At 36.8% G+C, this 23,332-nt stretch overlaps 1 protein-coding gene across 1 annotated transcript in view; it reads right to left on the bottom strand.

The window, feature by feature from the left end:
* Positions 1–23,332, bottom strand: part of LOC100445724 (EF-hand calcium-binding domain-containing protein 3) — a 544,420-nt gene that overhangs the window by 145,215 nt on the left and 375,873 nt on the right. The window contains exons 72-81 of the mRNA XM_063718854.1: positions 22,317–22,370; positions 19,366–19,470; positions 18,528–18,581; positions 11,856–11,960; positions 10,870–10,923; positions 10,224–10,328; positions 7,449–7,502; positions 6,653–6,757; positions 5,462–5,515; positions 4,805–4,909 (exon numbers count right to left, since the gene is read on the bottom strand). Of these exons, the coding sequence (XP_063574924.1) occupies positions 4,805–4,909; positions 5,462–5,515; positions 6,653–6,757; positions 7,449–7,502; positions 10,224–10,328; positions 10,870–10,923; positions 11,856–11,960; positions 18,528–18,581; positions 19,366–19,470; positions 22,317–22,370 (795 nt within the window). The remainder of the gene's footprint in view (positions 1–4,804; positions 4,910–5,461; positions 5,516–6,652; positions 6,758–7,448; positions 7,503–10,223; positions 10,329–10,869; positions 10,924–11,855; positions 11,961–18,527; positions 18,582–19,365; positions 19,471–22,316; positions 22,371–23,332) is intronic.

Here is a 23,332-nt window from a genome sequence, read left to right as displayed (position 1 = left end):
TCTGTGTCGATCACGTTGGGAGCTGCAGACCAGAGCTGTTCCTATTTGGCCATCTTGGAATGGACTCCAAGTGTGGTCTTTCCTCGGGTCTGTCTCAAGTCTATGATCCTATCCCTCAGGAAGTAGTTCAACTTTGTCTTAATTGCTTATGGCATCAGCAAATAGCTTTAAGTAGTTTAAACCAGAGAAAGGAGTGTTCTTGGCCTTTTATTAAGCAATGTCTGTCATACATATATTTAAAAACAAATCTTTATTTATTTATTTATTTTATTATTATTATACTTTAAGTTTTAGGGTACATGTGCACAATGTGCAGGTTAGTTACATATGTATACATGTGCCATGCTGGTGCGCTGCACCCACTAACTCGTCATCTAGCATTAGGTATATCCCCCAATGCTATCCCTCCCCCCTCCCCCCACCCCACAACAGTCCCCAGAGTGTGATGTTCCCCTTCCTGTGTCCATGTGTTCTCATTGTTCAATTCCCATCTATGAGTGAGAATATGTGGTGTTTGGTTTTTTGTTCTTGCGATAGTTTACTGAGAATGATGAGTTCCAATTTCATTCATGTCCCTACAAAGGACATGAACTCATCATTTTTTATGGCTGCATAGTATTCCATGGTGTATATGTGCCACATTTTCTTAATCCAGTCTATTGTTGTTGGACATTTGGGTTGGTTCCAAGTCTTTGCTATTGTGAATAGTGCCACAATAAACATACGTGTGCATGTGTCTTTATAGCAGCATGATTTATAGTCCTTTGGGTACATAACCAGTAATGGGATGGCTGGGTCAAATGGTATTTCTAGTTCTAGATCCCCAAGGAATCGCCAAACTGACTTCCACAATGGTTGAACTAGTTTACAGTCCCACCAACAGTGTAAAAGTGTTCCTACTTCTCTACATCCTCTCCAGCACCTGTTGTTTCCTGATTTTTTAATGATTGCCATTCTAACTGGTGTGAGATGGTATCTCATTGTGGTTTTGATTTGCATTTCTCTGATGGCCAGTGATGGTGAGCATTTTTTCATGTGTCTGTTGGCTGCATAAATGTCTTCTTTTGAGAAGTGTCTGCTCATGTCCTTCGCCCACTTTTTGATGGGGTTGTTTGTTTTTTTCTTGCAAATTTGTTTGAGTTCATTGTAGATTCTGGATATTAGCCCTTTGTCAGATGACTAGGTTGTGAAAATTTTCTCCCATTTTGTAGGTTGCCTGTTCACTCTGATGGTAGTTTCTTTTGCTGTGCAGAAGCTCTTTAGTTTAATTAGATCCCATTTGTCAATTTTGGCTTTTGTTGCCATTGCTTTTGGTGTTTTAGACATGAAGTCCTTGCCCATGCCTATGTCCTGAATGGTAATGCCTAGGTTTTCTTCTAGGGTTTTTATGGTTTTAGGTCTAACATTTAAGTCTTTAATCCATCTTGAATTGATTTTTGTATAAGGTGTAAGGAAGGGATCCAGTTTCAGCTTTCTACATATGGCTATCCAGTTTTCCCAGCACCATTTATTAAATAGGGAATCCTTTTCCCATTGCTTGTTTTTCTCAGGTTTGTCAAAGATCAGATAGTTGTAGATATGCGGCATTATTTCTGAGGCCTCTGTTCTGTTCCATTGACCTACATCTCTGTTTGGTACCAGTACCATGCTGTTTTGGTTACTGTAGCCTTGTAGTATAATTTGAAGTCAGGTAGTGTGATGCCTCCAGCTTTGTTCTTTCGGCTTAGGATTGACTTGAAAAAAAGAGAATTTTAGACCAATATCCTTGACGAACATTGATGCAAAAATCCTCAATAAAATACTGGCAAACCGAATCCAGCAGCACATCAAAAAGCTCATCCACCATGATCAAGTGGGCTTCATCCCTGGGATGCAAGGCTGGTTCAATATACACAAATCAATAAATGTAATCCAGCATATAAACAGAACCAAAGACAAAAACCACATGATTATCTCAATAGATGCAGAAAAGAAAGGCCTTTGACAAAATTCAACAACCCTTCATGCTAAAAACTCTCAATAAATTAGGTATTGATGGGACGTATCTCAAAATAATAAGAGCTATCTGTGACAAACCCACAGCCAATATCATACTGAATGGGCAAAAATTGGAAGCATTCCCTTTGAAAACTGGCACAAGACAGGGATGCCCTCCCGTACCACTCCTATTCAACATAATGTTGGAAGTTCTGGCCAGGGCAATTAGGCAGGAGAAGGAAATAAAGGGTATTTAATTAGGAAAAGAGGAAGTCAAATTGTCCCTGTTTGCAGACGACATGATTGTATATCTAGAAAACCCCATTGTCTCAGCCCAAAATCTCCTTAAGCTGATAAGCAACTTCAGCAAAGTCTCAGGATACAAAATCAATGTACAAAAATCACAAGCATTCTTATACACCAATAACAGACAAACAGAGAGCCAAATCATGAGTGAACTCCCATTCCCAATTGCTTCAAAGAAAATAAAATACCTAGGAATCCAACTTACAAGGGATGTGAAGGACCTCTTCAAGGAGAACTACAAACCACTGCTCAATGAAATAAAAGAGGATACAAACAAATGGAAGAACATTCCATGCTCATGGGTAGGAAGAATCAATATCGTGAAAATGGCCAAACTGCCCAAGGTCATTTATAGATTCAATGCCATCCCCATCAAGCTACCAATGACTTTCTTCACAGAATTGGAAAAAACTACTTTAAAGTTCATATGGAACCAAAAAAGAGCCTGCATCGCCAAGTCAATCCTAAGCCAAAATCTTTATTTTTTCTCTTTAAAAATTATTTATTGCTTTAAAAGATATCAATTTAAGAGACATCCTGGTGGATGGTCAAAAGGCTAGATTCTTCTTCTTGAATTCATTCTTCTGCTCCATAGATTTAAGAATTTCCATAGTTTTAAGAATCTCTATAGATTTAATAATTCTTCCTGAATTCATTCTTCTGCTCTGAAGATTTAAGAAGTCTTGGCTGGTCAGGATGCCTCATGCCTGTAATACTAGCACTTTGGGAGGCAGAGGTGGGAGGATTGCCTGAGCTCAGGAGTTCGAGCCCAGCCTGAGCAACACGGCATAACCTCGTCTCTACTAAAGATACAAAAAATTATCCAGGCATGGTGGTGCATGCCTGTAATCCCAGCTACCTGGGAGGCTGAGGTAGGCAATTGCATGAACCAGGAGGTGGAGGTTGCAGTGAGCCAAGATCGTGCCACTGCCCTCTAGACTGGGCAACAGAACAGACTCTTGTCTCAAAAAAAAAAAAAAGAAATCCTGGTCCAGGTTTATGTTTTCCTCTCTTGTTGGCGTTTAATTCTATTCTACAAGGGGAGAATATACCAGCCATGCTGTCTGAGATTCCTAATAACACTCACTCTGTTGTTGGCTTCAGGGCTCAATTAGGAGACTACAGTAAAAGGTTAAACACCTACTTCCTGCTCTCTTTTATTTCCAGTAAGTCATATTTTCTTTCAGCCTTGCCTTGACTATATGTAGGAATAGATAGTTTTAGTTTTTACTTTTTATGTTTTTTTGAGACAGAGTTTTCACTCTTGTTGCCCAGGCTGGAGTGCAATGGCACGATCTTGGCTCACCACAACCTCAGCCTTCCAGGTTCAAGTGATTCTCCTGCCTCAGCCTCCAGAGTAGCTGAGATTACAGGCATGCACCACCATGCCTGGTTAATTTTGTATTCTTAGTAGAGGCGGGGTTTCACCATGTTAGGCTGGTCTCGAACTCCTGACCTCAGGTGATTCACCCACCTCGGCCTCCCAGAGTGCTGGGATTACAGGCATAAGCCACTGCTCCTGGCCAGAATAGATATTTTTATACTAAACTTCTAGAAAACTAGATAGGAATATGTAGCAATTATACACAGTCAGGTTTTCTTAATGTATTTAATTTATAAACTCTCTTTAGAACCTAATCTTAAAAATGAAACTCCATTAGCTCAAATAATCCTCATAACTATAAACAAATCTATTGCTTATATTGATATTGAGGCTTAATATTAGGACAGAATGGTATAAACTCTGTAGGAAAGCAGGAACACTTTTGAAATCTCTACCCAGCACTTCTTTTCTTTTCTTTTTTTTTTTTAAACTTTTATTTTAGTTTCAAGGGTACCTGTGCAGGTTGATTCTACAGTTAAGTTTTGTGTTGTGGGGGTCTGGTGTACATATTATTTTGTCATCCAGATAATAAGCATAGTACCGGATAGGCAGTTTCTTTTACCTTCACCCTCCTCCCCACCTCCACCCTCAGGTAGGCCCTAGTGTCTGTTGTTCTCTTCTTTGTGTCCACGTGCACTCAGTGTTTAGCTCCCACTTATAAATGAGAACATGTGGTGTTTGGTTTTCTGTTCCTGCATTAATTTGCTTAGGATAATGGCCTCCAGCTCCATACATGTCTGGCACTAATTTTCTGTTAGGGATTTATTAGTTATCTTAAAGCCAGGATGGTTAGGCATGTTGTCTTTTCTGTCACAATATGTTCCTTCCTTTAGTCTAGTTAGCCTTTATGGTGACTTAAGGGATTCCCTTTTTTCCTGATTGATTTGTAAATATCTTCCCTGACTTTGTCTTCCTTTGAAGTGTTCCTTTGTTTCATTCCTTTGTCTATTCTTAGGTCTGTCAATTTCCTCAATGGCATCAGAGTTTAGCCTTGAAGGCAGGACTCACTGTTTAGCAGATTACTGATATCCGATTTAAACATTCTAATCTGAGATAATAGATTTTTTTATACGAATACATTTTGAAATTTTATTAGAGGATCTCAGAGTTTCCTTGAAGGTACAATGACATGCTCACCAGTAGTTGGCAGGTGGTTCTGCAGGTATTGAATTTCCTCATCTTCCAGCTCATAACCCATGTTTTCCAGGATAGTACCAATTTTAGAGACACTGCACTTCCCACCTTAGGAAAGAAGGAAGTGATAAAAAATAGGAACTGATAGCTAAGAAAAATACTGGTTATATTCACTCACCAATAACAATCAAATAGAACAAATCCATTGCACAGTAATAATTTTTTTAAAAAACTGTTCAGGGCTACATAAAGCCTTACTATGGAAGCCAGGAATATATGTTTTGCCACTCTTGTTTCAGGGGATGCTTTCTATACTTTGCAAAAAAGGTGTATTTAGAAGAAAATTATATATTACATAATATATAATTTTATTATATACTAATTATATGTACTACTTTTATATATTATAAATTACATATGTATTTTTTTAAAATGAACTTGATGAATTATGTTAGATAAGAATTAGAGCTCTGGATAGCAAACAGAATTGAAAACTTTTTCAAAGTATAAATTATCACATTAAAAGTTGTATCTAAGACCTATAGGCTAATGTGACAATAAAATAGATAATTAATTATTATCTAATGATAAGGTCTTTTAATAGTTAAGGTAAAGCTTACAAGTCATAGTTTTACTTGCCTTATTGGGTTTTTTACTTACCAGGAAATGATTTTATATTATCAAGCAATATATTTTTATATATCTTTCCATCATCTGTAAAATAAGGCACAGTTAAGATTAAAGAAAAAATTACAGAGACAGTCAAAAAAAGAGTAGAAAGAACATAATTTTTGTTTTTGAGATGGAATCTCACTCTGTTGCCCAGGCTAGAGTGCAGTGGCGCAATCTCAGCTCACTACAACCTCTGCCTCCCAGGTTCAAGCGATTCTCCCACCTCAGCCTCCTGAGTAGCTGGGATTATAGGCATGCGTCACCATGCCCAGCTAATTTTTGTATTTTTAGTAGAGATAGGGTTTCGCCATGTTGGCCAGGCTGGTCTCGAACTCCTGACCTCAGGTGATCCGCCCACCTTGGCCTCCCAAAGTGCTGAGATTACAGGTGTGAGCCACCATACCCAGCCCCAATTTTTAAATGCAGAATTAAAAATGCTTAATTTGCATTCCTACATTTCCTACAGCCACACCTCTTCATAACTAAGTCCAAAAATAAGATGAGGATAAAATTCTTAATGTGGACAGTCCATTAATTCTTCTACACTGAAACAGATGTACCTTTTCCCCACTCTGAGTTTTCCCTTTTCCTTCTCTCTGCTATTAGCTAATTCAGCCTTCTTTTCTCTTTGGCCTCCTTAAGCTTTATTTAATCTCAGGGTAATGTTACTCTTAATGGCAGGACTCAGGTTTGAAGATATGACAGCCCCTCAAAACTAAACATTTAAATGTCAAATGCATAATATATTTACAACCAGAGGTTCATCTTTTTGTCTTTTTGTCTTTTTTTTTTTTTTGAGATGGAGTCTCACTGCATCATGCAGGCTGGAGTGCAGTGGTGCGATCTCGGCTCACTGCAACCTCCGCCTCTGTGGTTCAAGCAATTCTCCTGCCTCAGCCTCCTGAGTAGCTGGGATTACAGAAGTGCGCCACCATGCCTGGCTAATTTTTGTATTTTTTAGTAGGGATGGGGTTTCACCATGTTGGCCAGGCTGGTCTCAAACTCCCGGCCTCAGGTGATCTGCCCGCCTTGGCCTCCCAAAGTGCTGGGATTACCACCACACCCGGCATCTTTTTGTCTTTTTATAGGAAATCAGAGGGGCCCATTTTAATGATATTCTCACATTTAAGTCCATACTAGCACAGAAATATATATCATAGTAGTGCATAAAATACCTACCAGTAATTGGCAACATTTCCATCAGGTTCCAGAGTTCTCTTTTTGTGAGAACTATCCCCATGTCTCCCAGTACTTTTTGTATGTCCTTGGCTTGAATTTTTCCTCCTTGTAAAAGATGGGAATGGAGGGACGGGTGAGAATTGCCTACTGACTCAAAATGATGAAAAGTGTTTATGCTTGTATAGTATTATCTACAGCTTTCAGATGAAGAGCACTGGAAATGGAAATTATTTCTTAAAATCTAAATAAGATCCTTATTTATAATTCTCTTAATGACTTAGAGAACTTAACCCAGCTCATAGTAAGGGGATGTACAAGATGCTCAGTGATCTAAATATGTATAAGCTTTTATGTAATCTGAATCATATTACCATCAGGTGAAATCTGTGTTACATTTGCTTTGCCTGAATTATGAGATAGATGAGTCTCACTGACTACATTATTTGTATACCTGTCAAAGTTTTACCTTAACATTTACTGGGTTACAGTAGGTGCTTAGTAAGCATTTTGAATGCATGAATGAACACATGTGTTGCCTATTTAATCACAGTGAAATGCATCACAAAACCGAGGTTTCAGAGTATAAGACTGGTTATAGACGTGCAGCACCAAAAAGTTGTAGCTAAAACATAAATAATTCAGTGAAATCTTCATTATTAAACCCAAAATTTAATCATTAAAAAAGCAGAAGTTAATAAATCAATGATAGAATAAGAAAATACAATTTTAAATACATATGCGAAAGTGAAGTATTTGCATTTTGGTTTTATATCTTTTCACAAAATGTTTTGCTCACCTGTTAATTTATTTACTTCTTTTAGTAGTTTATGTAGATCAGTCATCCCAGAAGCTAAAAAACAATCCAAAAATGCAGACAGACATAATTGTGTGCTGATTCAAAAAGATTGTCAGAGCAAAGGAATCATTTTCTTTATGATTTGTTTTGAATTATAGCCTAATAACATACATAGATAAACATAAAATAGGGAAAATTACTCTACAAAAATGTTAACTATTAATTTCATCAATTATTCTCTCCTTCTCTCTTTTAAGATCTCAAACTTTATACACCGTGGAACATCTACCCCCTTGGGCATGGTCTCTTTACACTGTCTACTATCAAGTCCTAGGAACAATATGAAAACATTTCCATTTGGAACCTTAAACTATTTCCCCACTGAACACTGCCCCATACCAACATCCCCCTGTTGTACTTATTTTCTAGTAAATATGTTCATTATATACTCAAAGATATGTTCATTACATACTCAAAATAAAAATAAATAAAATAAAAGTGCTTTTAAATAAAGAGAATGTATCTACTTATTCTGTATCCCATCCAGACATCCTAACCCAGCAACTAGCATAAGACTTTACACATAGCAGTATTAAATACTTTAAATTAAATGGTGGATTGGAACATATTACAATGGCACAAGTAGTTCTCAAATCATCGTATTTTTTCAAAGTTGCAGATGCAGTATATTTTGGGGTGAGAAGAAAACTAGAAACTAGGCACATTATTGGTATTTTGGTATTTTCTTGCCATTAAAGGTTATTTTTATTTTTTATTTTTTTCCAGACAGAGTCTCACTCTGTTACGCAGGCTGGAGTGCAGTGGTGCGATCTTGGCTCACTGCAACCTCCGCCTCCCTGGCTCAAGCAATTCTTGTGCCTTAACCACCTAAGTAGCTGGGATTATAAGCTTGTACCACAACACCTGGCTAATTTTTATATTTTTAGCAGAAATGGGGTTTTGCCATGTTGGCCAGGCTGGTCTCGATCTCCTGGCCTCAGGTGATCTGCCTGCCTTGACCTCCCAAAGTGGTGGGATTACAGGCATGAGCCACTGTGCCTGGCCAAAAGGTTATGTTATTTATTATTATGCAATCCCATTCTTCTTTTGGGGTAGTTTCCATAACACATTTTCCATTCATTTAGTTAGCAGATTTGCACTTTGGGGACTCTAATTATATATAGAACAATGTATTACATAAAACTCCCATGGAGCACAGAAAGAAAACAATATGGAAAATAGTGAAGAGATGTTAAGGGCCACGGAGGACACAGCTATAAGGTTTACCTTACATTTAATCAGAGTTACAGAAGAAACAAACCCATGGAATAAAGACAATAATGGAAGAGATGATGGCTAATAATTTTTCAGATCTGATGAAAGACAACAATTGTCAGACTCAAAAAGCCCAGTGAATCCCAAGGAGGATAAATAAAAACAAATACTATCTTCCATAGTGAAACTTCAAAACCAAAGACAAATATCTTAAAAGCAGCAGCAGCAGCAGCAACAACAACAACAACAAAAAGATTACTCTCTCAGGAAAAATAAATAGATTCACAGTTGACTTTTCATCACTTCTCATCAGCAATATGAGAAAGCAGAAGATAGGGGAATGATATCTAAAATGTGCTAAAAGAAAATAACTGTCTACCTAGACTGCTAGGTCCAGAGAAAATATCTGTCAAAAACAAGAGCAAAACAAATATATTTTTAGACCAGAAAGAAAAAAGGAGTATTTGTCACTAGCAGATCCTAAATAAAGGAAATTATTTTAGGCAGAAGAAAAGTGACCCCAAAGGGAAGGCCTGAAGTACAAGAAAAAATGAAGGGCAAAAAACAGGTAAACATTTGGGTAAATCTGAATAAATGGTGACTTTATAAAACATTACTACTGATACAGGTTTGCTGAATTAAAACAAAACAAGATAGCATGAATGACATAAAGAAAACTAATATGGGGAAGGGGAAGGCGAAAAATAGAGTTAAAATGTTCTTAGGTCCTTCTATTATCTAGGAGAAAATGAATTTGGGGATGCAGTAACCTGCAAATTTATATTATTTTCTTTATCAAGGTCCACAATAGAAGTGGAGATCTGAATGACTGGGTTGATCAAAATTTGGGGGTTTTATACAGCAGGAATGACAGAGAGAGTAGTTTGACAATGAAAGAAGTTAGAAAACAGTTTGTATATTGAAAGGAGATGGAGAAACCCAGGAACTGGTATTTTTGATGAAGATGAGGTACATTTCTTGGGAATAAGAGAACTGGAAGGTTAAAAAAGAAGGTAAAATATTGCTGGTTATGATTTCTAAAGTAGAGGAGATGAGACCAAGGAAGGAATAATGTGAGCCAGTGCCAAAACACAGGAAGAAGGGATCAAGAAGTTGGTACATCACAAGGGTATAGAGAAATGTATAGCTGGATGAAAGGACCTTCAAATGCTATTATACTATGTACTCACAAAAATAAAAAATAAAAAAGTTACTAAAATTATGTAATTAATGTGAAATTAACGACCCTTCTCTGTGGTTAATAAGCTGTCTAGCTTCTCTCAACTATAGACTTATTTATAACTCACTCTAAGACATATACCATGTACCCTGAAATTAGTGAAAATACACTAAATTAAAATGTGTTCTTATGTTAGGACTGAGTTCTTCTCTAAGTTATAAAAGTCATATTAGCACCCAAACAGATCTAGCCTCAGGAATTCTCATTAAGCCTATAAATAAAATTTCCTCAAAAGGTCTAATACTGTCTGTGTTGCTCACCATCAACTGGTAGGTTTTGTGACAAATCTTTAAGTTCCTTATCTGGAAGTATGATTTTCATGTTTTCCAAAACGTTTTCCAGGTTACTAACATCAACCCTTCCACCTAAGGAAAGAATCAAGAATATGAGGGACATTTAATGACCTTTTGAACAAGAAAATTTTAATTAATCCCCATGCACTATAGCTATCAGCAAAAATATCAATGACCCAAATGTTCAAGTGCATAAAGGTGGACAAGATGGGATTAGAATTGTAACCTCTTGCCTGATCTTGAAAACCCTACAAATTACAGATTGATTCTCCGATGAATTACTATTGTGGAGACAAAGTGAAAACATCTTTCTGGTAGGAAGGGCCTAAATGCCCAGTTTAGTTCTTTTAGTTACTGAAATGCCCTGAACAACTGCCAATACTTCACTTCACATTTTCTATGTAGAACCAGATTTAAATCTGCTTTTCAGCTAAACTGGGCAAAAGCCAAACTTGGCAGCAAAATGAAAGACTATTTGGAAAATGCAGCTATATTTAAAAACAGCAGAGTAAATACAGAATTAATTATTATGAGAGATGGTAAGACCTATAAGAGAACAACCAGGCACAGTAATACAAATTTGAGGCAGGTGGATTCTCCTCATGCTTCTTACCGTTGAATGATTTCACACCATCTAGCAATCTATTTTCAGATATAGTTCCATCATCTGCAGGAAAAGGCAAAATTCACGGCACAGATAAAGTGATACAGAGACTTAGAAAACTGGTAAAAAGGTATCATTTCATAAAAATATTTCTAAATGATTTGCTTTAGGAATAATTTTGATTTTTGCTGTCCCATGAGTTTGAAACCACAGAATGGAGAAAACTCTCAGAGTGCTATGTCTGACTTAAAGTAATTATTTAATCATTTAATAGTGGCAAACAGCTTTAAAGGAATATGAACATGTCTTTTACTTTTCTACTATGACTATTCCTTCTTTCTTCTACTTTCCTATTCCTTCCATTTTCATATTTTTTCTTACATTTCTCAGCTCAACTTTTAGTTGTCAAGATGGAACCAAAAATAATAACAAAAATTTTTATATCCAATGGCAAGATTTCAAGAAAATAGAGTTGCTGACTCTCAAAGGCAGAACTTAATTATATTTTCCAAAGGAAGAACAAGGTCATGCTAAAATTTCTTACACAGCCATTTTTTAAATTTATTTTTTATTTTATTATTATTATTCTTTTGAGACGGAGTCTTGCTCTGTTGCCCCGGCTGGAGTGCAGTGGCACAATCTCTGCTCACTGCAAGCTCCTCCTCTCAGGTTCATGCCATTCTCCTGCCTCAGCCTCCCGAGTAGCTGGGACTACAGGCGCGTGCCACCACGCCTGGCTAATTTTTTGTATTTTTAGTAGAGATGGGGGGTTTCACCGTGTTAGCCAGGATGGTCTCGATTTCCCGACCTTGTGATCTGCTCACCTCGGCCTCCCAAAGTGCTGGGAGTAAAGGCGTGAGCCACCGAGCCTGGCCGCCATTTTTATTTTTTAAACTAGAATATCTAATAGGTATCTTTTTTTGTTTTTGTTAGGTTGTCTTAAGTACATGGGGCTAAACTTCTTCAAAAGATCCAGTAGTATTTGAAGTGCTCACCATCAATTTGCAGATTTTGTACCAGTTCCAAGTATTCTTTAGGCGTGAATTCTATTCCAAGGCCTTCGAGAATATTTTTTAGATTTTTCACACTAAGTTTTTCTCCTTCAAAAAACAGAAATGACAAATATAGTTGACAATATTAAGAACTATCTAAGTATTCAACAATATGAAAGAAAATTGTCTTTGTTTATACATTACCATCCCTAACAGCTGATAAAAAACAAAGGCATACCAAGACCTAATGAGTGGAGTAACTGTTAAAACTCATAAATGGGCCAGGAGCGTTGGCTCATGCCTGTAATCCCAGCACTTTGGGAGGCTGAGGTGGGTGGATCACCTGAGATCGGGAGTTTGAGACCAGCTTGACCAACATGGAGAAACCCCATCTCTACTAAAAATACAAAATTAGCTGGGCATGGTGGCACATGCCTGTAATCCTGACTACTCAGGAGGCTGAGGCAGGAGAATCGCTTGAATCTGGGAGGCAGAGGTTGCAGTGAGCTGAGATTGTGCCATTGCACTCCAGCTTGGGCAACAAGAGTGAAACTCCATCTCAAAAAACAAAACAAAGCAAAACGAACAAACAAAAAACTTCATAAATCAACCTATAAAAATTAGTAGGTTGTTGGGTGTGGTGGGTCACGCCTGTAATCCTAGCACTTTGGAAGGCTGAGGCAGGAGGATTCCCTGAGCCCAGGAGTTTGAGATCAGCCTGGGCAACACAGGGAGACTCTGTCTCTACACAAAATTTTTTTAAAAAAACCAAAAACTAGCTGAGCATGGTGGTGTGCATCTGTAGTCCCAGCTACTTGGGAGGCTGAGGTGGGAGGATCGCTTGAGGCTGGGAGGTAGGATGCAGTGAGCTGTGAATGCACCACTATTCTCCAGCCTGGGTGACAGAGTGAGACCCTGTCTCAAAAAAGAAAAAATTAGTAGTGTTTCTATACCCCAGCTTTGAACTATCTAAAAAAGAAATGAAGAAAATAATCCCATTTACAATAACAATAACATCAAAAATTTTTAAAATGGGAATAAATTTAACCAAGGATTTGAAAGATCTGTACACTGGAAGCTATAAAACATTGATGAAAGAAACTGAAGACACAAATACACGCAAAGATATCCTATGTTCATGAATTGGAAGAATCAATATTGTTAAAATGTTCATCCTATTCAAAGTGATCCATATATTCAATGCAATCCTTATAAAAATTTCAATGTCATTTTTCACAGAAATAGAAAAAACAATCCTAAATTTTACATGGAACCACAAAAAACCCCAAATAGCCAAAGCAATCTTGAACAAAAGAGAACAAGGCTAGAGGCATGACACTTGCTGATTTCAAAATACATTACAAAGCTATAGCAATGAATCTAGCATGGTACTGGCATAAAAAGACATACTGGACAGTGAAACAGGATAGAAAGTCCAGAAATAAACCCATGTATTTACAGTCAATTGATTTTCATCCAAGACACCATACAGTCTCTTCAATAAATGGTGCTGGGGAAACTGGATATCTCCGTGCAGAAGAAATAAATTAGATCCTTATCTCACCTACATACAAAAATCAACTCAAAATGGACTAAAGACTTAAACACAAGACCTGAAACTCTATAACTACTAGAAGAAAACATAGGAGAAAACTCCATGACTTTGGTCTGAGCAATGATTTTTTAGATATGATCCCAAAAGTATAGGCAACAAAAGCAAAAACAGACAAATGGGATTACATCAAATTTAAAAGCTTCTGCACAGCAAAGGCTTCCTTTGATGGGAGATTTTTTTATTACATATTCAATCTCCTTACTCTTTGTTGGTCTGTCAGATTTTCTATTTCTTCATGATTCAGTCTTAGTAGGTGTATGTTTCTAGAAATTTATCCATTTATTCTAGGTTGTCCAAATTGTTAGCATATAATTGTTCACAGTAGTATCATCCTATTATCCTTTGTATTTCTGGGTATCAGTTGTACCGTCTCCTCTTTTATTTCTGATTTTGTTTATTTGAGCCATCTCTCTTTTTTTCTTAGTCTAGCTAAAGGTTTGCCAATTTTGTTTATCTTTTCAAAAGAACAACTTTCAATTTTGTTTCTCTAGTCTCTATTTCATTTATTTCTGTTCTTATCTTTGTTATTTCCTTCCTCCCTCTGCTAAGTTTGGGCTTAATTTTCCCTCCTTCTGTAAGTAACCTATCATTCATTTACTGAATCTTGGCAATTATACATATCTTACCTCTAAATGTTTTATTTTTGAGAAATCAAGTGAAAAGCACAATAAGGCATCAAACCATACACCTGATAAGGAGCTAATATCTAAAATATATATGGAACTCAACTCAATAGCAAGAAAACAAATAACCCAATTAAAAAAATGATAAAAGGGCCTGAAAAGATATTCAAAAGAAGATATATGAATGGCCAGCAGATACATGAAAAAATACTCAACATTTCTAATAATCAGGAAAATGCAAATTAAAACCCCAGTGAGATATCTCCTTAAACCTCTTAGAATGGCTATTATCAAAAAGACAAAAGATACTGAGAATGTGAAGAATGGGGAATACTTGCACACTGTTGGTGGGAACATAGATTTAAAAAAGAAAACAGCATGGAGGTTCCTCGAAAAGATAAAAACTGAATTACCATATGATCCAGCGATCCCACTTCTGAGTATATATACAAAGGAAATGAAATAAAAATGTTGAAGAGATATCCACACTCCTATATTTATTGCAGCATTATGCATAATAACCAAGACACGGAATTAACTTAAGTGTGCATCAATGGATGAAGGGATAAAGACACTGTGGCATATATGCACGATGGAATACTGGACCACCTTTAAAAAGAAGGAAATCCTGCCATTTGCAATAACATGGATGAACCTGGAGGACATAATGTTAAGTGAAATAAGCCAGGCACAGAAAAACAAGTGCTATATGGTCTCACTTAGATGTGGAATCTAAAAAAGTAGAACTCATAGAAGCAGTTACCAGAGGCTGGAGTCAGGGGTATGTTGGTCAAAAGGTACAAGTTTCATTTAGACAAGAGGAATACGTTTTAGTGAACTATTGTACAGCACAGTGAAAACAGTTAACAAAAATGTATATTTCAAAATTGCTAGGGGTAAAAGAAACTATCAACAGAGTAAACAGACAACTTACAAAATGGGAGAAAATTTTTGCAAACTATGCATCTGACAAAGGTCTAATATCCAGCATCTATCAGGAATTTAAACACATTTACAACATAAAAACAACTCCATTAAAAAGTGGGCAAAGGTCATGAACAGATACGTCTCAAAAGAAGACATACATGTGGCCAACAAGCATGTGAAAAAAAGCTCAACATCTGATCATTAGAGAAATGCAAATCAAAACCACAATGAGATACCATCTCACACCAGTCAGAATGGCTATTACTAAAAAGTCAAAAAAAATACATGCTGGTGAAGTTGTGGAGAAAAAGGAACGCTTATACACTGTTGGTGGGAAAGTAAATTAGTTCAACCATTGTGAAAGACAGTGTGGTGGTTCCTCAAGGATCTAGAACCAGAAATACCATTTGACCCAGCAACCCCATTACTGGGCATATACCCAAAGGAATATAAATCATTTTACTATAAAGATACATGCACATGTAGGTTCGTTGCAGCACTATTCACAATAGCAAAGACATAGAATCAACCTAAATGCCCATCAATGATAGACTAAATAAAGAAAATGTGGTACATATACAACATGGAATACTATGCAGCCATAAAAAAGAACAAGATCATGTCCTTTGCAGGGACATGGATGGAGCTGGAGGCCATTATCCTTAGCAAACTAATGCAGGAACAGAAAACCAAAAGCCGCATATTCTCACTTATAAGTGGGAGCTAAATGATAAGAACACATGGACACACTGAGGGGAACAACACACACTGGGGCCTGGCAGTGGAGGGAGAGGATCAAGAAAAATAAGTAATGGATACTAGGCTTAATACCTGAGTGATGAAAAATTGGTACAACACATCTCTATGACACACATTTACCTATGTAACAAACCTGCACATCCTGCACATGTACCCCTGAACTTAAAGTTAAAAAAATTACTAAGGGTAGATTTTAAATATTCTCACCATAAAAAATGATAAGTAGGTGAGGTAATGACAATGTTAATTAGCTTGATAAAATAATTCCACAATGTATACATATATTAAAACATCACATTGTACCCTATAACTATATAATTATTATTTGTCATATAAAACACCAACTTAAGAAATTAGAAAAAGGACAATAGAACAAATCCAAAAGCTGTAGAAAATGAAAATAATACAAAGAAAGTAATAAATATGAAAATGAAGATACAATAGTGATAGAGAGGATTAAGAAAGTCAAAAGTAGGTTTTTAGTAAGGAGTAATAAAGCAGATAAATATTTGTCCAGGTTGAGTAAGGAAATAGAAGAGAGAAGATAGAAATAAATATTTTTATAAATGGAAAAAGGGGACTTATATCTAGCAGAAATTAAGAGAATACTATAATTTATGAATAAATTTGAAAACTTATACCAAAGTAACAAACATATAGAAGATATAACTTACCAAAACTAGCTCAAGAAAAACAAAAAATCTCCCAGAGGATCCTATTATCATTTAAGAAAAATAAATTGATAGTTAAAATCTTTCTACCTAAAAAACATAAGACCCAGATGGTTTTTCAGGTAAGTTCTATCAAACTTTTTCTTTTCTGAGACAGGGTTTTGCCCTGTCACTCAAGCTGGAATGCAGTGGTTGATCTTGGCTCACTACAACCTTGAACTGCTGGGCTCAAGTGATCCTCCTGCCTTGGCCTCCCAAGTAGCTGGGATTATAGGTCTGGGCTATGCCTGGCTAACTTTTAAATTTGTGGTAGAGTCAAGGTCTTGCTATGTTGCCTAGGCTAGTCTTGAACTCCTGGGCTCAAGTGATCCTTCCTTCTTGGTCTCCCGAAGTGCTGGGATTATAGGCATGAGCCACTGGTACCTGGCCCAAATCTTCAAGAAACAGATTATTCCAATCTATTTTTTTTTTTCGAGACAGGGTCTCACACTGTTGCCCAGACTGGAGTGCAGTGGTGCTCATTGTGGCTCACTCAAAATCCTGAGCTTAAACGATCCTCCTGCTTCAACCTCCTGAGTAGCAGGGACTACAGGTGTGGACCACCACCTCCAGCAAATTTTTAAAATATGTATATTTTTTGTAGAGATGGGGTCTCACTATATTGCCCATGCTGGTCATGGACTCCTTGAGCAATCCTCCTGCATTGGCCTCCCAAAGCACTAGAGTTACAGGTGTGAGCCACCATACCTGGCCAATTCTAATCTCATACAAACTCTTTCAGAAACTAATAAAGAGGAAATATTTCCCCAAGATGGATTATATATGGCCAATATAACCTTGATACCAAAGTACATGAAAATTATAGACCATGATAGTATACGAAAGAAAATTATAGAACTTTAGTCATGAAAATAGATTTAAAAATCTGAAACAAAACATTAGTAAGCCTAATCCAAAATTGATGCCTAAATTCAATATATCTTAGTAATGTAAGAGTGGTTTAAGTGAAAAAAATGTATGCATGCCATTTTCCACATCAAAAATTAAAGGAAAAACCATACAATCATCTCAACAAACAAATTATTTCAACAAATATTATTGATCAAGTACGCATTGTTCCAAATACTGGGGGTTACAGTAGTGAAAACAACAACAACAAAAAACAGGCAAAAACCTTGCCTTCATCTTCCAGCCAAAAGAGAACAGGAGAATTCCTTAACCTAATAAAAGGTGTCATCCAGAAACTTCAACAAACATTCTCAAAGATGAAATGTTAAGACATTTCCTTTAAAATCAGGAATGAAACAAGAATGCCTATGAACACTGTATTTAGCAGTATATATTGGAAGTCCTAGCTGTTGCAGTAAGGCAAAGAAAAACATATAAGTTAGAACAGTTGAAAAAGAAGAAATAGAAAGTCCCCATTTTTAGTAATCATTTACATAAAGAATCTATATGACATTATATAATCTATATAAATAATTTATGTATCCATGTGACACATAAAAATTTATGTATCTACATATAACACACAAAATTTATGTATCTACATATGATACATAATAATTTATGTTTCTAAAAGAATCCATCAGCACCTATGGGCAGATTGTTGAAATTAATGAGAGTTTTGCAAGGAGCTAGGTTTAAGATCAGTATAGAAAAATCAGTTGCATTTCCATACTTTAACCAAAAAAAGAAAACATAATTTTAAAAAACAGCATTTTTACTAGCAGAACATTAAGATACTTAGAAATGAAGCTAATAAGATTTTTTTTTTTTGAGACAGAGTTTCGCATTATTGCCCAGAACTAGAGTGCACTAGCACAGCCATAACTCTCTGCAACCTCAAACTCCTGGACTCAAGTGATCCTTCTGACTCAGCCTCCCAAAGTGCAGGGAAATGGGGAGGAGAGTAACCACGGGTTGATGCAATGATATTGGAAATATTCTAGTTATTTTGTTGATTATTGGATGCAGGGATATTAGCATGATGCTTATAAATATATATATATTGACTGAAAAGATGAGAAAAATAATTAAAGAATTAGAATTTAAATATTTACAATACGTTTTAACTTGCCTATAACTGCTTTCACATCATCCATCACCTTTTTCAGAGGAACATTTCCATTAGCTGTAATACAAAGCATAAAAAATTTGGACAATGACACAGAACTTAGAAAAATTATAAGCTACAGCCCAATGAAAGACTGTGTATTTTAATAAATTGTATTCATCTTAAACTTATATTTCCTGGTTTGAGTGCTTGATTCTTTATTAGTAAGAAGGACCAAGGTAGAGAGCCCATGTTCCTTAAACACAGGGTTTGACTATGGCAAATGTACTAAGCCCTTGGTTCTTGGGTTTTCAGATACTTTCTAATAAGCATAGTAAAAGATATCATTCATAAAAGATTTTTGTGTGTATGTGAACCTGACATCTAACACAGATACTGAGCTTCTATCTATTCTCAATATGCTTTCCTCTAATGTTTTCAGCTTCTGTATACATCTCAAAATTGTGGTGACATGTGGTTGTTAGATACTTGATGAAATATTAATGATGTTCTGCTGCTTCCTCTTGTAGATATTTTTCTCTCAATTGTTTCTGGCTCTCTTTGTTGTTTATATATTCATTTCCCCCCTTGCTCTCATGTCTGTTTCTCCCTACTATTCTCTGGCCTGATAACAGTTGTGAATATCCTCTCAGCATTGCTCATAGTTGAGCAGGATGATAATACATATGAATAAAAATGACAAAAGACAGGATTTCTTCTTATTTTCATACCAAGTTCTTCTCCATGATTCTTAGAAATATCTTAAGTGCCTCAAATCAATCTAGTTTTAGAAATTAATGTACATGATCCCAAGGTTTTAAGCTCTCCCCTAAAGGGCAAAATAGTTATTTACAATGCTCACCATCAACAGGTTGATTTTGTATCACACTTTGAAGTTCCTTATTTTTAAGCTTGATCCCCATGTTCCCCAGAATTGTTTTCAGGTTACTGATATCAACCTTTCCTCCTTAAGAAAGAGACAGAAATGTGATTAAAAAAAAAAACCTAATAAAGACAATATGAAAAATATTTTTCATGCCGATGAATTAGTTAAATTAACATTCAACAGGCCTGACTATTGCTGAGAGTTAATTGCAATGACCTAATTGGAAAATAGGTTGGCAATAACTATCACGATCCATTAAAATATTCAAAATATGGCCAGGTGTGGTAGCTCATGTGTATAATCCCAGCACTTTTGGAGGCTGAGGCGGGAGGATTGCTTGATCCCAGGAGTTCGAGACCAGCCTGGGCAACATAGTGAGGCCCCACCTCTATTACTTAAAAAGTTCATAAATCTTAGCCCAATAATTCCACTTTTGGGAATACAGATAAAGCTTGTGCCAAAAGAGGGGACAAGTGTTCATTATAGTCTTTGTTACAATAAGTTAAACAAATTCAAACTCCCAGAATTTAAATATCTAACAACAGGTATTGTTAAGTAAACCAATGTATTTTCAATGCACAGAAAATTATTTAGCTATAGCCATTAAGAAAGATGTTTGCCACAGGAAAAGAAATACTTTTTGAAAATAAGGTGGAGTTACATGATTATTTAACATATTTACTAAAGTCTTTATGCCCAGTAAAATAAACATAAAACAATGTAAATAATGCCTGCGATTCTTCCTGCCATTCCACAGACAGCAAGCACATAAGTAGAGTAAACCTCACATAGACAATATCAGTTTATTACTCTATCAGATGGACTAATTTCTCCTGTGCCTGTCATACTGTGAGCATCTTAACTCAGTGTGATTCCAGTATTAGACAAATTTTTGTATATCATGGCTCTTGACCAACTGCTTCCTCTAATTGCTCAACTATAGAAATCTATTCCATCATTGGATGAAAAAGTGACTATGTTGGAACTTATCAAGGCTAGTATATTGATAACTTTTATGTGATCTTCCAATAGGATTTCAGAGTAATTTTGACTATGTGGGATTTTTAATATTTTAACTACATAGGCTTCAAAATATTAAGAGTGGTTATGATTAGATAGTAGGACTATGAGTGTTATCAAAAAAAATTAGATATGGCTGGGCGTGGTGGCTCACATCTGTAATCCCAGCACTTTGGGAGGCAGAGGCAGGTGAATGACTCAAGGTCAGGAGTTTGAGACCAGCCTGGCCAACATGGTGAAACCCTGTCTCTACTAAAATTACAAATATTAGCCAAGCGTGGTGGTGGGTGCCTGTAATCTTAGCTACGCAGGAGGCTGAGGCAGGAGAATCGCTTGAACCTGGCAGGCGGAGGTTGTGGTGAGCTGAGACCATGCCATTGCACTCCAGCTTGGGCGACAAGAGTAAAGCTTTGTCTCAAAATAAATAAATAAATAAATAAGATTATTTACTGGGCATGTGACACTTTTTATATTGAATAATATCAGGGGAAATTCAGCCAGATATCGGGTGAAATTCACTCCTGATATTTCATGTAGGTTCTTTTCTATTTTCCCTAAGTGTCGGCCGGTCTGAAAAATAAAGAGACAGAGTACAAAAGAGAGAAATGTTAAAGCTGGGCGTCCGGGGGAGACATCACATGTCGGCAGGTTCCGTGATGCCCCGAGCCTTAAAACCAGCAAGTTTTTATTAGTGATTTTCAAAAGGGGAGGGAGTGTACAAATAGGGTGTGGGTCACAGAGATCACATGCTTCACGAGGTGATAAGATATCACAATGCAAATGGAGGCAGGGCGAGATCACAGGACCACAGGACTGGGGCGAAATTAAAATTGCTAATGAAGTTTAGGGCACGCATTGTCATTGATAACATCTTATCAGGAGACAGGGTTTGAGAGCAGACAACTGGTCTGACCAAAATTTATTAGGCGGGAATTTCCTCGTCCTAATAAGCCTGGGAGCGCTACAGGAGACTGGGGCTTATTTCATCCCTACAGCTTTAACCATAAAAGATGGCCGCCCCCACTCTGAAGTGGCCATTTTAGAGGCCTACCCTCAGGGACACATTCTCTTTCTCAGTGATGTTCCTTGCTGAGAAAACGAATTCAGCGATATTTCTCCCATTTGCTTTCGAAAGAAGAGAAATATGGCTCTGGTCCACCTGGCTCACCGGCGGTCAGAGTTTAAGGTTATCTCTCGTTCTCTGAACATTGCTGTTATCCTGTTCTTTTTTCAAGGTGCCCAGATTTCATATTGTTCAAACACACATGCTCTACAAACAATCTGTGCAGTTAACGCAATCATCACGGGGTCCTGAGGCGACATACATCCTCCTCAGCTTATGAAGATGATGGGATCAAGAGAGTAAAGTAAAGACAGGCATAGGAAATCACAAGGGTATTGACTGGGGAAGTGATAAGTGTCCATGAAATCTTCACATTTATGTTCAGAGATTGCAGTAAAGACAGGCGTAAGAAATTATAAAAGTAGTAATTTGGGGAACTAATAAATGTCCATGAAATCTTCACAATCCACGTTCTTCTGCCATGGCTTCAGCCGGTCCCTCCATTTGGGGTCCCTGACTTCCCACAACAGAATAAAATAAAAGAACACTAGCAATTCACAACTGAACATTATGATGGTTATTTTCAGCACTGTGAAGGCCACAACTTTAATTAGACCTATCTAAAATTAAACAGAAAGACGAAAGTGGAGATACTTAGGACTGTTTCCCTTGAATCTGATCCGGGGATCAAGCTTACGCAGCATACACACATAAAAGACTACAAGATCAATATACAATCGATAAATAGAAGAGGTGGCAGAAGAATCATGCCCTCATAACTAGGAATAAAGACAAAGATTGAGAATCTAATCTTATATGCTTTCTCATCACATTTATTACCCACCTTTGAAAGACTTCAAACCCGTTAGCAATCTATTCCGAAAAACTTTCTTGTCACCTGTAAAAAAGGCACAGTTCAGGACAGAGAATGGCTCACTAAGAGACTAAAAGGGGCAGACTTTTCGTTGTGAAACTGATCTTAGAAACTGACCCTCTTTCACCTTCAAATCATGATGAAGTTAAGCAACAAACAAAGCTTTCATTATGATATGGAGTGGTAATCTGGTGTAGAGGTCAAGAGCCTGCAATTAAATTCTTGCTCTGCAGACTGGCTTTGTGGCCTCAACCAAGTTACTTACTCTTTCTATGCCTCTGTTTCCACCACTGTAAGATGGAGATAATGTGTCATCATTGTGTGTGGTGAGGATAGTACATCACCACATCATTAGGACTTAATAAGTCTAGATGTTATTATTAATAAATCTACTTACTCTTTGACACTGAAGGTAACTGTTGGTTTATATATTACAGAACTGAAACTCCTCTCATCCTTTATTTCTATCACATTTTCATTCTGTTTACTTCCTCCTACACCTAAAGTTTGACATGTCAATGGCCTAATGGGTAGCAGCAGGGATTTGCTTAGTCCTTGGTGGCAAAGCTCTTGCTTGAAGGTTTTTATGACTTCCAAACTGGTATGACATATGGAAAATTTTAATTTTCCAGCAGCTGGTTTAAGAATTGTTTGCAGGGATACATAAGCAAAAGCTTATGTTGGGAAGATGTGGGGCCTTTGTGTTTAAGGGAAGAAAGAAACAACACTCCTAATAGAGAGGAGAGATAAATTTGGTATCCTCCCAGAGATTGGTAACAGAGGAAAGAATTTTTAGGGGTTTAGCTCTGTGAGAGATAAGGGTCGGGAAAAGGGAATCTCCATTGGCAATAGTTAGAAAAGTGATTCTGCGAAAGAACAGGAATTCTCATGAGGACTTTGGCAATGTTTACTGAGAGACAGCAGATATAAATCCTTTTCCTCCTTGCAAAATCATCAGTAACATCTTTCCTCCTCAACAATGGTTT

Source organism: Pongo abelii, chromosome 19, assembly GCF_028885655.2.
Source record: "Pongo abelii isolate AG06213 chromosome 19, NHGRI_mPonAbe1-v2.0_pri, whole genome shotgun sequence".
Taxonomy (NCBI): Eukaryota; Metazoa; Chordata; class Mammalia; order Primates; family Hominidae; genus Pongo; species Pongo abelii.
Note: the sequence above shows the minus strand (reverse complement) of the source record. Positions and strands in the feature narration are given on the sequence as shown.